We start from the raw sequence: 15,295 nt of genomic DNA, 5'->3' as shown, positions 1-15,295 counted from the left end.
GCCATCATGTTGATCTTTTTGTGTGTCGGAAAAGCATCGATTGTCAGAAGCCAAACATGAGTCAGCAAGACTTGGCAAGTTCACAAAGCCGGTGGTGATAAATAACTGATGGGAAAGCAAAGTCTTTATCTCCTTAGAGTACTACTTCACACCCAAAAAATTTACCTCTCTCTCTCTCTCTCTCATCTCCTTCATCAATCACAAACACCACCTCTTCAACCCTCAACTCCTTCGCTAGTTCTGCTGAAAGACCACAATTTTTGTTTGCTTGAAGAAGCTGCTGACATCATGGACTTCGACTTCAGGGCTAGTTTTCATTCTGTCAAACACCTCTCTGCTGTGCAAGCTGCTAGACTTCACTCTGGTACTTCATTTCACTTGCTATTTCGCTTTGTTCTTTACTTTCTTTTTCTTTTTTTCCCTTTTTTTTAAGTTCTTGGTATTCATGAACCCCACTAGCTATTCATCTTGCCTCTTGATGTGAAATCCTAAGACTTTTTCTTTAGTGGGTTGAACCGGGGGAAAGCATTTGGGTTGGAATTATGTGCTCTGATTTTTTTTCCTTTATGCCACTTTTTGATGAATTGGATATAAAGTCTCATTTTTTGGTATCTGTGATTTTTGGGAAACTGTGTGAACGCGTTTATTTCTTTACATTTGATTTCAATATTCTGTCAGGTTTTCCTTGTGGCAAGCACGTGCACGTGTGATTAGAATTTGTGTTTTAGTTTGCTTAGGCTACCGTCCTAATTTTTCAGAAGCATATCTTCATTATGTGACTGAATCTGAAGTGATTCACTACGCTCTAAGCCGTAGTGTGCATTAACTTCTAGTTTATTATGAGAGCCTTTAAATTGTAAAACCCCAAGTTTTTAAGACTTTTCATGATAGCTTTACATGTGCTTATGAAGAAGCTAGATAAAAGTGCATATGGAAGAGTTGAGAATTTTAATTTGTGGCATGTAATATTTGTTCTAACGCTAATTTCGATGCCGATGAACAAGGGACACCACCCTAATTAACGCTAATTAAGAAAACCTACTTACCTATTGGCAGTTGAAGATGATGTTGTGTTCTTTTATACAATTGACCGAGGACTTGTTGGTGATGATCTCTCAGTATTTCTCCCTCTTGAATTTTCCAACTAAGGGTAGGTTTAAGCAGATGGATAGAGAGACACCAGAATATGACATTTTTTTTTCTGGGTTAAGCATACAAAAAGCCTTAGCAAGTAGTAAGGGAATGTATTATTATGATGAGACTTACAACTGATCTATCAATGATTGACTTTCAGCAATTTTCAAACTTGACCTTTACTTCAATTTTGTTTAATTGCACTAATATATATTTGTATCCCTTTTCTTTTGGGTTTGATTGGACTCTTGGAACGCAAGTTAAAAAATTTCCATAATTGTTTAATAAAGCCAGATTTATGGGAAAGCGAATGTATCAATTGTCATGTAAATGACTGAAGTGTACGTATAATATAGGTTTATGCTTAATGATTTGATGTTAGGTAATTTAGGTCTGAATATTTGATCATATGGCAAAGTTTTCATTTACGCTCAGACCAGGTATTGGCATGGAAAAGAGCATAAGTGAGTTCTACTTGTGCTTATTTTTCTTGTTTGGGATTATTTTTCATTTATGCTTATTTTTCATTTTCCTAGTGCTTTTATCTTGAGATATTGAGATGCTCTTTCTATAACATGCCCTGTGAAGTTTTTGTACTTGTCCTAGAAATAACTCACTGACCCCTTTTAAACTACAGATAATTATTCAGTGATCCATTACACGGATGTGGATAATGACGGCCTGTGCAATTTTCGATGTCCTTTTTGTGATTTTGAAATTGAAGTTCCTCTACTCTGCACCAATTTGGAAGAGGATCATTGCTATGCCCTAAAAAATGTGGTATGCCTTTAATGTTTCTTAAAATTTCTGTTTCGCAGAAAGTACCTCTAAAGTGCTAACATGATTACAATTTTGTTGTAAATTCGTTTCACTTTCCTTGATTACTTGGTATCTGTCCAACCACTTTATTATAGATTATAAATGTAGTTATATACATCTAAACAGAAAATTTACATGTCTGCTTGATACGGTACAACACTGTCCTGATCTGGATCAAGAAGATAAAGGATCCAGGGACCAGCAACCATTATATTTAACAACTGGGAAAAGTGAAATAGGGACATTTCTGTTTAGGTAAGTAAATCATAATTGAAAACTCTGCTTCAATTTCTTTTATCAGGTTTGTCCCGTGTGTGAAGAAAATTTAGGGAAGGATGCAATTGTGCAATTTACACATTCAAACTCTCGAAAGGTACATATGCTGCTTTACTTATCTCAAATGTGTTGTTTTCTAAACTGTAATCTAGCACATATTTGGTATTATGAGTGTAACACTCTAGACAGGTATTGCGGTCCTTAAATATATGAAAAGCAGAATTAAAATAAAAATTCAATATACCAGCAGACCATAACTTCTCAATATTGAGCACAATGAGGCATTATAGTTCTTAACGTAGAAAAACTAATGTCTCACATCCTTATTTGGTTTCTCATTATTAGAAAAAACTCAAATCTCACACCAATTAGAAGTAGTACAAATAGTATTTAAGTGAGGGCAATCCTCATCTTTTAAGTTTTGTAGAGTTAAGTTCGGCCTAAACCACTTTGTAAGATGGTATGAGAGTCTATCTTAGATCCACTAAAAGAGTCACTAATTGCGTTATACACATACCAAACCCAATAGTACTAGAGGTGAGGGGGTGTATTATCTCGTATTCTAATCTCTTTAATATTTTATTTTTATTTATTTATTTTAGCTTATGTTATAACAGGATTTGATTTCTGTCTAACTCAACTGAATATGTTGATTTTTTATCTGAAGTGGGCGTGGAAGCCTGAGAAATCTAGCATCTGGTCTGGTAACACAGCAATGCTAGGCAAGAAGCTGGCTACCAGGGGGAACAAACAAGAATCAATAACTGATCCACTTTTGACACCATTCATCTGCAACCCTATTCCTAACTCAAACAATCTCCATCCAGATGAAAACTCCAGCTCCAGCAGCAAGGATATAAACAGTCCTGATGCAAAAAGGTATACTTCTTTTTCCATCAAACTCTGTAGCGGTTTAAGTTTTGCAAAGCATGAGAAAACTAGTACAGAGTGAATGACATACAAAATGATTTCCTCTAAAACAAACTTTGATAGTTATAATGAATGATAGTGCATTATTACCAGGAGCAGCTCAGTTTACACTTTTACAGGACATGATGATCCTCAATGCCTCAAGATTTTTTGTGTGTTTTCTATTATTTAGAACAGATATGATTTGCCACAATACTAAATTTCAATACATAGAATAAAAATTAAACTTGATTAGCTACTCACAGACAATGTGCTCTGTTGCGTTATCAAATGTTAACTGATTCTGTTTGTTTGGTTTGGATGGAAATTAATGAAGTTGATCAGTTATAGATTAATTAGAATGCTTGCTGATGATACTGTTACTAATGATGTATAACTCAGCAACTCATGGTTGCAGAACTTGTATTTTACATTGCAATAAAATCATTTATTAAGATAGTCATTGCACAATCAGATTATTCCCACTTAAATAGCTTGTATCTTGTTACGAAGGATGATTGAGATGTTTTCCCTCAAAATTTGCCTGTAATTTTGCATTAGAGGAAGAGAGAATGTAAAAGTCTTGTATTCTGGTTATATAAAGAGGAAGAGAGAAGGCTTGTTAAAAGTCTTCCCTTAAATCCAATGCTGAAATATTGTTTATGGTTCTGTTTCTGCAGGTCTGGCAAAGATGAAGCAGATGTAGGTGATGAGCAGGATCAGCAAGAGAAAAGGCTGAGGGCAGCTTTTGTTCAGCAGTTGTTCTTCTCAACCATATTGGAGTAAATGTGTTACCAGAATTTACGGTCACACACAGCATGGTTTGGCAGAAGCTCCTTTTCAGATTGCCTCATGCTGATTCAACAGGCACTGGGTTTTATTGTGCTGTATGGGTGTAGGGGATGTGAAGTAGTCTAAGCCATAGTTATATGTATTTAACTATATTTCATATCTTTCAATTGAAGTTTGCCGTTTGGTATACTATATAAAAATTAGTCAATCTTCTTTACCTTTACCTTATCACTGTTGGTGCCAACTGATATTAGTCTCAGATTAGTTTCTCAGTTTAGTCATCTCCTAGTTACTATATGGAATGCAAAAAAGGTTAAACACTGATAGATCTAATTCAAATAACTATCACTGCATAAGGTTATGTTGATACTATCACAAATCGTATGATCTGTTTTTCTTTTTCACATCTTACATGGATACTGAAAAAACAAATAAATGAAACTGATGTTCAACTTAATGTTACAGAAGAAAGTAAAAATATTGAAGTGTACTTGCGCTTTATACATTTTGAAAATCCTTTTACTCTTCAAAAAATAAAAACACTCGTCTATTCTTTTTTAAATTAACATCTTTTATGAACACATAGCAGAGAGTAAATAAACTAGTTATTCTGTCATGAGTGCCGAAGCATCTTTGTGTCCTTGTTTCATACTTTTGATTGAATAAAGTTTCTCTGTGAAATCATGAGATTATTATTATTCTTGAAGGTGACACTCTCAGTTATTGAGTTTTATGTAAAATGTAAGATCTTAAGAATTCATGAGATGATTGTCTTTCTCACGTGTCTTGAATCAATCATCAAATAACATATTATTTATTTCTCATCTTATTCTCTCTTTTACTTTTCCTAATTTGATTTTCAGTTTTTGTCACACTTATGTTCACGTATTATTGAATCTATGACTCGAGCTTAAAGATGAGTAAATATCGTGAACAATAAACAGAAAATTCATGTTTGATTATGACTTTAAAAGAGATTGAGCTAATTGATTCAATCATTAAACCAATTGAATTTCATGGGTTGTAGGTGAGAATCACTATGTTAAAAGATCACTCTTCCATTCCATTCATGAGGTTTCATCATTTTTAGGTTTCTATAAGATTTTGTTCAATAATAAAAAGATAACGAATAATGTATCGCCAATACTTTTTTATTTCCACCATAGGTTGGTTAAAACAACATACACTTACGTTCAACTTCTATTGACAAAACAAGCAATAAACAGCTTTCCCATTCATGTTTTGGTTTTACATTGGTTCATTCCAGGCATTACAAAAATGTTGCTACAAAACAAATGCCAGAAACAATGACAGAGTTTAAATAACAGGTAAATGTAGTCACTACTTCAAACTTCTAATCATTCCATGTAACAAAAATAAAAAGGTGTGTGCTCACATTAAAAGATCAAACATGATGCGAGATTCACATGTAACAGATATAATTGTATCCTTTTAGAATCTAACTGTGTCATTTCACTTCTGTATTTACTTCCCAGGGAAATGGAATTGGCATAAACAGAGGATGAAGGAACCTATTTTAGAATCGGAGATCAATAACAGAACTTGTACTTGTACAACAGAAGAATTCTCTCAGTACGATCTATATATTTCTGAGACCTAGTTCTCCCCCTTTCAATTTCACACTCATAGTAGTCCCCATTGTCTTACTTTACCTGTCTGATTTTGCTAAAAAAACCCACTATAAGTCTCTTGGCTGCTGAAGACCAGAATACTGTAGGTCTCCTAATAAGATCAATTGTCTGCCCGCTTCATTGTATAAGGATACTATTCATTAGATCGCTTCGGTAACCAGAGGGAAATTAATAGAAAGTTACCACATGATTAATGATGTCGTTTTCATCCTTAATGTATGAGGGTCAGTACAGATCACTATCCAATCTTATATTCCACAAGCTTGTCTCTTCTCATCAATATATCATTCGACCAGTATTTTGCTAAGCACAGTTTGAGTTCACTATCATTCAGTTTGAGTTCTTCTGCTGCAAACCCCTCTCCAAAGCCATTGAAGAAAATACCTTTTAGTTATTGTTTGTTCAGTGCACCTCAGCAGGCCGACGTACAATTTACATTACTCCCTGAAATAATCCATGTGATAGTTTTCTTCAAACTGAAAAGCAATTCACATGTGTTTCCCATCATGTAAGGCTGAAATTGCCTCTTCACTGATATTCAGAAACCCTCCATTGAAGGACTCAGTGTCAGTCAACAACATTCCCACCATCAAAACCAACCAAGAACCTTCCCCTCCATAATCACCATCTCAGCTGGAACCTTTCCCCCTCAACTATCTCCCTCTCCTTCACCTAGGTATTCAAGAGACCCAGTTCTCTCCATTTCAATCGACTTCTCAATTGACTCTAACCAACTCCTCCCATCCCCCTGAACCATATGAGTACTAGTACGTGTTCTCTTAAAAACAAAAATCAAATCCTCATTCCCCCCTGTTGTGTATGTTGGGAGGAAGGGGGAGATCTTGTCAACTGAACCTATTAACGTAATACATACTCAAATCCACACATATAAGTGCAAGAGAACTGAGATCGTTTGCAGTTCATCTCTTACAACTTGTCATGCAATATCTTACATAAATAAGACAAGGAAACATCCATTGACTCTGGATATGAATGTGATCAGGATTAAAAATACATTGGTAACTACTCTACATAAACATGGCTTAAATCTGATATAGCCTTGCAAAGTAAAGTAGTTAACTTGTCCATTGCATATTTATTTTCAATAAAGACCTATCCATTCAAAATAAATATTCTGTAAGAGTTCTACCACACAAAATGAACATGCATCAGCATCAAGTGTCTCAGGACATTGCAATACCAATTATTTTATTTCTACATATCTAATGACAAAAAAAATGGGTAACCACATTACTGTAATTGTTGTATTACAGTAGATTACTATAACTGTTATGGAAGAATTCAAGTGCGTAATGCCTCCTCAACCCCAACCCCCCCCCCCAAAAAAAAAAAAAACCTTACCCACTTTATTATAGTTTAAACTAAATAAGAGAAAATAACTTCCTATTCCCTTTAACTCCAGCTCCTATTCAAGGGTTAAGGAGTTCCCCTCTTACATCCAAACAAGGGAAGTGGATTCATCCTCCACCCAAATATCGAATGACTGTACTAAAGAGAAACACTGATCAGCTTTGTAAGACAAATCTCATAATTTTACGCAAGCAGAAATTTGTGGAATCTTGCTCAAGCACTTAATAAATGAATTATGACAACAAAAAAAAGATGGAAGTCAAACAAGCCATTGCTAATTCATTGTCCAACTTGACTAAACAACATCTAGAAACCTACAAAATATAACAAAATGGATATAACAGCAGTTGTGTAAAATGAAAAAAACTCAATTGCACAAGCCCATCGTAGATGATAGATACTTTCTTGGCCCACAAATGTAAGAGGCAAGTAGTTGGGATGCCAATCTCACACAATTTACTCAATGATAGATTGGATAACACCAGCTCCAACAGTTTTGCCTCCTTCTCTGATAGCAAACCTCATTCCTTGTTCACAAGCCACGGGGACAATAAGTTCAACCACCATCTTAACACGGTCACCGGGCATCACCATCTTGGACTCCTCATCCTTGTCATTCATAATGGAAGTTACTTTGCCAGTAACATCGGTTGTCCTCATGTAGAACTGAGGCCTGTAACCGGCGAAGAAGGGAGAATGTCTGCCACCCTCTTCCTTCTTCAAGACATACACAATTGCAGAAAACTTGGTGTGAGGGGTAATGGTTCCAGGCTTAGATAAAACCATCCCTCTCTGAATATCAGTCTTCTGAATACCCCTAAGCAACAACCCCACATTGTCCCCAGCCAGAGCCTCGTCCAGAATCTTCTGAAACATTTCCACCCCAGTCACAGTGGTGTTCCTAGTTTCCTTCACACCAACAATATCAACCGTTTCTCCAACCTTAATGGTACCCCGCTCAACACGGCCAGTAGCCACGGTTCCACGTCCAGTGATGGTAAACACATCCTCAATGGCCAACAAAAAGGGAAGCTCAGTTTGGCGCTGAGGGATGGGAATGTAGTTATCCACAGCTTCCATAAGCTCGTAAATCTTATCAACCCATTGGTTTTCGCCGCGCTTGATGGAAGGGTTGGCCATCAAAGCTTCCAAAGCCAACAATGCAGAACCAGAAACAATAGGAACATCATCACCAGGGAATTCGTACGAAGAAAGAAGCTCACGAACCTCCAATTCTACCAACTGCAGAAGCTCCTCGTCATCGACCTGGTCCTGCTTGTTGAGGAAGACCACAATGTTGGGTACACCGACTTGTTTGGCCAAAAGGATGTGTTCTTTGGTCTGCGGCATTGGGCCGTCGGCGCCGGATACGACGAGGATGGCTCCGTCCATCTGGGCGGCGCCAGTGATCATGTTCTTGACGTAGTCGGCGTGGCCGGGGCAGTCGACGTGGGCATAGTGACGGTTCTCGGTCTCGTACTCGACGGTGGCAGTGTTGATGGTGATGCCTCGGGCGCGCTCCTCGGGGGCAGCATCGATTTCGTCGTATTTCTTGGGGGCGCTGTTGCCGAGGGAAGCGAGGGCCATGGTGAGGGCGGCAGTGAGGGTGGTCTTGCCGTGGTCGACATGACCGATGGTGCCGATGTTGACGTGGGGCTTCTTGCGCTCGAACTTGCCGCGGGCAGCGCGGACGGTGAAGGAGCGGCGGCGTAGGGCGGCGGGGACGGGAGCGAGGTGGAGGACCGTGGAGGGGTGGATGAAGGAGGAGGAAAGGTGGGTGGTGGAGGGTGTGTGGGATTTTAGGAATAGGGAATTGGATGAAGGTGAAGGAGAGGGGTAGACATGAGGGTATGCGAGCTTTGAGGTTGCTGCTGCTGCCGCCGCCGAAGAAATTGCCATTGGGATTGGTGGTTGAAGGTGGAGAGTGAGGTTTTGGGTTTGGCGAAGAAGAGTGGGAGTGTGAGTGAGGAGAAGAAGAAGAAGAAGAGGATAGGGAAAGGGTTTGGGAAATTGTTACTCTATCTGCTGTGGATGAAAGAGGACCTCATGTTAAGTTTTATCCCTCTTTTTCCTTGTTTTGGAGGGACTTCACCTCACTTTCGCTTCTCCTCTACTATTCTTTTTTTCATCTCATCATAAACAATTTTAATCTGTCACCTATTATTAATATTATTGCTATAATTTCAAAAATAGTTCGTTCATACAATATATAACTATTCCTAATTAATAATAGCGTGTATTTTGTTCCATGTACGATTTTGACACTATTCAGTTAATTTTATTTTAAAAAGTTAATTTGTTGTAATTTTAAGGGAGTCCCGTAGATGTTTTTTTTTTTTTTTGCTTAGAGTTTGCTCTCTTGTGACAATTTAAATTAAGACAAAATCATGTGATAAATTAATACATAGGATTTTTCTTTGGAAGGAAATAATGTTTATTATCCATGTTATCTGAATCATCATCCAAGCCAAGCCTCCCCTTCCATAATATTTTCTTAACATTTTTAACATAATAACAACCTTCGCTACCTTTGTTCACAAATACAGTTAAGTTTTCTTCTTCAAACTCCAGGGATAAATTTAAATTGGTAATGTTTAACTTAAGACAAAGTAATTGAATTTTTCTTTTTTTTTCAATAAATGACAACAAAGAATTATATTTATCAGTTGTGCGCAAATTATATTTGTAAAATTGGTGGTATATATAATATCCTATTTGAGTAGTATAAAATTAATAAAATAAGACACTTCGTAATAATATTTAAAGGTACGGAATAAAAAATATATTAATAGAGTCATTTGAAAGTTCGCCTTCAAAGGTATCCTATATCGAACATACTGATCAATCATATTTCTGTCGCAATCTTATAACTCTACCTACGAACTCATTGTCCTTCAGAGGTGTCTCAAAACCTGCATTTTCATCTGTTCTCACCATAATGATGATCATCACAAAAGAAAAATATAACACAAGACCACAAAGTGCAAGTATAAACTAGTATACAAAAGAGTTGTTTAAGACCATTTAAATCAAATCAATTATAAAACATACATATGCAAACTTTCATAATTCACATAATTGCACACAAACAATTGACACTAAATTTAATTATCTAGATACATGCATTTGGAATCAGAATCATTGGAGACTTGCACTTGTGGTGACCTCCATTGCTCTACAGACCCATTGTCAATGGATTTCATCCTATCACACACAAGGTTAATCCATGATCATCTAAGGCTATTATTCTGCCTTAAACTAGGACTTTCTGCTACTCTCACCACATGAATCATTCTACTCTATTTGAGTGTGAATGATCATTAGAGTTTTAAGATGTCACTTTAGTTGAATCCATAGTCCAATGCATACACTAAAATAATACCACCATAAAATCTCCCCATGAGACCTATGAAATTACATAAAACACATATAATGCTCGTATATTTATTCAAAAATACATTATCAACATAGTTTCACAATAATACTTTCACAATCATATACATCCTTGATTATATTTTCATATTCACATATCAATCATTCGATCTCAAATTTCAAATATCAAACAATCATATTTTGCAACAACATACCAAGTCAAGTTTCAAAAATACCACATTATTCATGCATAACTTCACAAATCATATTTTTAAAATTAATTCAATCAATCACAAGTTAAAAATAAGGAATTTAAAATTCTGCAGTAATTCTCACTTGAGCTAGAAATCCTCGCTTAAGTGACAGGGCTCTCGCTTAAGCTAGAGATTCTCGCATAAGCGACAGGGACTTTTGCTTATCGCTTAAGCTAAAATTAAACATAAAAAAGAAAAGAGTTCCAGTGGTTTTCTCACTTAAGCTATAAATTCTCGTTTAAGCGACATGGACTCTCACTTAAACTACATTTTTCCCGCTTAAGCTAGAACACTCTCGCTTATGCTAAAAATTCTCACTAAGCTAAAATAACATATTTTCACTTGTTCTCAGCATGCAAAAACCATAACCCCAAACCATTTTTCACATGCGCTCATCAAATCAACATATCAAACACAACAATTTCAAGCAATTCAATCTACCAAATTATAACATGTAAGACAAATTTATTCCATCAAAAGAGAATAACTTCCCTCACCTCAAACATAGACCAAAACTGAGACAACGAAGAACCTCCAGGAGGATTGTTTAGTTGTAAATCCCCAATTCAACCTATAGGAACCAAAAAGGTGGATTCAAGTTAGATTATTAATTTAAAACCCAAGAGGTGTAAAACCCCAAGAGATGGAGGTCGGATTATCAACTTATTCAAAGGAAGAAATTATTCGGTGAATTCAAAGAAAAATCTCCACGAATCCAAATATGTCTTTTGATTCAAGAAAGAATGAAGTTTCAGATAAGAAGGAAAAGAATTAATTGATTAAAAGTTGAGTAAAAAATAGAGAGAACTAACAAATGAAGAACGATAATTGTTGGTCAGGAAAGCCGACTTTGATTCTTTTGAATGATACAAACTTTTTAAAATATAAGGGCTTTACATTAATTTATCATCCATTAATATTATATAAAATATTTAATTCTTAATTATAGACTTTTGATTTTCATATATTATGTGCCATTTAATATATATATATATATATATATATATATTATATATTATATATATATATATATATATATATTATAATTAAATTAGGGGATTTTATCGCACCTAATTTAATTTTAATAAATATTACAGTAAAAAGTTAAATACAATAAAAATAAGAAACAAACTAAATGTATATAAGAAGAAAATTAAGATTTTTTTTTCTATTTTCTCTTTTCATATGTTGAGTTCATTCTCTTTTTATTATTAAAACACATTTTTTTTTGTTTACTATTTCCTCATTTGTTGTATTCTATTTTTTTTAAAGTTAAATAAAAAAATAAAAGACAAACTCATTATTTTTACTTTACTCATGTTTCATATGTTTTGTCCCATTTCTATAATTTCTTGTACCACTTGAAGAATTAGTTTCATGGTATAGTATTTTTAGTATATGAGCTTTTACAGTTTCTTACGTAATTTTTTGTTTATCTATATGTGAAAAATAAGAATTTGAATAGATATTTATTGTCACCTTTTATAGGTTATTATTAGACATGTCACAGTGAGCCAACCCGCACCACGAGCCGGGTTCAAAACGAATGAACCCAACCCGGTTCACTTTTTGGTGAGTCAAAAATTTTGTAATCCGGCTCAACCCACCACGGGTTGGTGGGTTAAGTGGGTTGGCTCACCAACCCACCTAAAAAAATTATTTATTTATTTTTTTTAGTATTCAAATATTTAAATAATTTTTTAAGTAATCCATGAGATGACAATCATAGTAAAATTAAGAACCAATGTTTTGATCATGCTCACCACTAATATATGAAGAATTATTTCCAAGAAAGTATCCATTAGTCTAAGAAAGCATGACTAAGATTACAAATTTTCTGTCATGCTATTCAACAAAATATAAATAAAAAATTATACATTTTCTTCATGCTAATTTAGAAAAAAATGTTTATAAGATGTTTACTTGAGTAATTTACTATAAAGATTATAGTTAAACATTAAAGTATCAACATATATATAACTTGACAATCAAATTAATTAAACATTCAAACTATTCAAATATAATTAAACAACATTCTAGCATTTAAAAATATGAAATTGTTAACAAATATAATAGGAGTAGTAAATAATTATTAAAAAAAATAAAAATTAAAAGAAAATAAAAAAAAATAAAAAAAATTGTAAAAAATTGTTGGTGGGTTAAGTGGGCCAACCCACCTTCAACCCGGCTCGAACCCGTTTAACCTGTGGGTTAAGTGAGTCGGGTTGAATTCAACCCATTTTTGAAAAAGTTGAATTTTTCTTAATCCAACCCGGCTCAAACCCGTGGTGAGCCGGGTTGGTTCACGGGTTGAAACCCATTTTGACATCTCTAGTTATTATACTCAAACTAATTTAAACTCAGTCTTTATAAAAGATGAATTTCTTTTTGACAGTATACTTATTTATATTAAAAAATAACTAAAATTTTTAGTTAATTATTAACATTTAAAAAGAAAAGAAAAACTTAAATATGTCTTTTTTACAATTATGTTTATAATAAATTATATATTTATATTTTTTTATCACTGACAAAGATAATATATATATATATATATATATATATATATATATATATATAATTTAAATATATTATTTTGACTTTTGAAAATAAAGATCCGTGAGTGTAAATGAGAGATGGTTCAAATCAAGAAGGTACATGTAGCAAAAGAAATGGGGATGAAGAAAACAATTATCTACATTTAATGTGTTTCTTTAATTTCCGTTTGGGCAATTTTTTTAGGCCCTGGTGATGGGACCTTCTAAGAACGATCAAATTGTTTCACTCTGGGCCATTTAAGACAGTCTGGATGAACATCTCATATGAGGCTTCTCCCTGTGTCTCTAACCACTTTTTATGTATTTCAAAAATATTTTAAATTTTTACTTTATTCCTAAATTAAAAGTAACTACATTTTTATTTTTATTCTCTGTAACTTATTCACTTTCAATTTCTTTTTTCAAAAATATATGTCGACATCTAATATTTTATTTTATTTCACGTAAAGTGACATCTGGTATTATATTTCTTTTTAATATTTTTTTCATTATAAATATTGACATTCAATATATAATTTTATTTATTTTTTCATTAAGAATATCGGCATCAGATTAAGATACGTGCTTTATTTTTTTAGTTTATTTTTAAGTTTTGTTATAAAATAAATAAATCTCTTACTTTATTTTTAAAATATTTATCAATAAATTAAAAAAATTAAAATATAAATAAATTTTAAAAGAATTAAAAGTTTAAAATAAAAAAATATAATATATATATATATATTGTTTTTTTTCTTTTCTGTTATTAAAAACTTAATTTTTTAAATTAACTTTTTTTAAATATTATTTACTTTTAATATATGGTATAAGTTAAATATTTACTTTTAAATATATATATATATATATAAATATAAATATATATATATATATAATTAAATAAATATATATATATATATAGATTAATATTTTATTTTAAAAAAATATAAATTAAAAAAATTATAATAATTTTTTTAGAAAAACAATTAAAAAATAATAAGTAAATTAGATATAAATTAAAAAATTATATATATATATATATATAAATATATTTATTTTCTTTTTTTCTTTTAAATTGTTTTTTTAAAATTAATTTTTTAATTTAATTTATTTTAAAATATTATTTATATCATATATATTATGTAAAAATAAATTAAATATATATTTAAATATAAATATATATTAATAGAATTTCTTATTGAACTTTAATTATTTACTACATCAACTCTTCTGTATAGTTTTGAATCTTTTATATATGAATATATATATATATATATATATTATTCTTTTACTTTGATTTTTTATGGATGGAGATGTAGTCCCTCTCTAAGGTTGAAAAGAAACCTCATCTCAAGTCTACGAAAATCCTTACATTCATCATAAAGAAATAATGTTTAAACATGAGAGTTATCAAGCATGAGATTTTGTCTTTTTCTAGTCAATCATATTCTATTTTAATGCATATTTTGGTTTCATATTTGAGGGTTTATTTTACTTGACATTTTGAAGTTTCATATCCACATCTCAAAAGTAAATAACGAAAAAAGAAAATTTGATCCACTAACAAACGTGCACTTAAATACCACATCTAAATTGAATCTGCTTTATACTTATTCTATTTTCAAACTACAAATACCAAATAAAATGCACATTTACTGTACAAAAAATATATCTTTTGTTATAGAAACATACAAGAAATTGTTTCATGTTTTTAAAATAAGGTGACAAAGTAACTTAAATCTTCTGTTCACTACAAAAAGTAAAGATATTTAGTGATTTTTATTTTTCAGAAATTATAAAAATCCTTTATAAACTAACATGATTTAAGATAATTATGATGAGTTGTCTAAAAAATAATAGTACTGAAAATTTTAATTACCTTTTGAAGAGATTTATGACTTACGCAAATTATAATACATTTTCCAATCTCTTACTATTTTTTTTTTCCGATTGTTCCCTCCTAAGCACGACTTCACCAAACCTAAACTAAGTTTATTCATCTACGTTTCGGAATTGTAGAAGCTCCTATTGCTCATATATATATATATATATATATATATATATATATATATATATATATATATATATTTTTTATTATACATGTGGAAAAAATTACTTTGATACCATTATCTACAAATAACTTTCCCTTGACACCAGTTTTTTCAATAAAATATTATTATTT

General features: G+C 32.4%; 2 protein-coding genes across 2 annotated transcripts; one reads left to right on the top strand and one right to left on the bottom strand.

Moving 5' to 3' along the window:
• Nucleotides 1-45: 45 nt before the first annotated feature.
• Nucleotides 46-4,158, top strand: LOC114175178 (protein DEHYDRATION-INDUCED 19 homolog 5-like). Its single transcript, XM_028059945.1, has 5 exons — nucleotides 46-364; nucleotides 1,772-1,914; nucleotides 2,255-2,326; nucleotides 2,897-3,108; nucleotides 3,819-4,158. The coding sequence occupies exons 1-5, from the start codon at nucleotides 109-111 to the stop codon at nucleotides 3,922-3,924; spliced, it is 789 nt and encodes a 262-aa protein (XP_027915746.1). The 5' UTR covers nucleotides 46-108; the 3' UTR covers nucleotides 3,925-4,158.
• A 2,993-nt stretch (nucleotides 4,159-7,151) lies between these two features.
• On the bottom strand, nucleotides 7,152-9,008 carry LOC114178554 (elongation factor Tu, chloroplastic). The gene has a single exon (XM_028064543.1). It carries the CDS (start codon nucleotides 8,850-8,852, stop codon nucleotides 7,410-7,412), a length of 1,443 nt encoding a protein of 480 aa, XP_027920344.1. The 5' UTR covers nucleotides 8,853-9,008; the 3' UTR covers nucleotides 7,152-7,409.
• Between the last annotated feature and the right edge of the window lie 6,287 nt (nucleotides 9,009-15,295).

The sequence above is a fragment of the Vigna unguiculata genome, chromosome 3, assembly GCF_004118075.2.
Source record: "Vigna unguiculata cultivar IT97K-499-35 chromosome 3, ASM411807v1, whole genome shotgun sequence".
NCBI lineage: Eukaryota > Viridiplantae > Streptophyta > Magnoliopsida > Fabales > Fabaceae > Vigna > Vigna unguiculata.
Note: the sequence above shows the minus strand (reverse complement) of the source record. Positions and strands in the feature narration are given on the sequence as shown.

Coding starts and splice junctions, on each gene's coding strand:
- LOC114175178 (XM_028059945.1), top strand. CDS start 109: ATGGGAAAGCAAAGTCTTTATCTCCTTAGAGTACTACTTCACACCCAA. Junction 365..1,771: donor AGCTGCTAGACTTCACTCTG/GTACTTCATTTC, acceptor TTTAAACTACAG/ATAATTATTCAGTGATCCAT. Junction 3,109..3,818: donor AACAGTCCTGATGCAAAAAG/GTATACTTCTTT, acceptor CTGTTTCTGCAG/GTCTGGCAAAGATGAAGCAG.
- LOC114178554 (XM_028064543.1), bottom strand. CDS start 8,852: ATGGCAATTTCTTCGGCGGCGGCAGCAGCAGCAACCTCAAAGCTCGCA.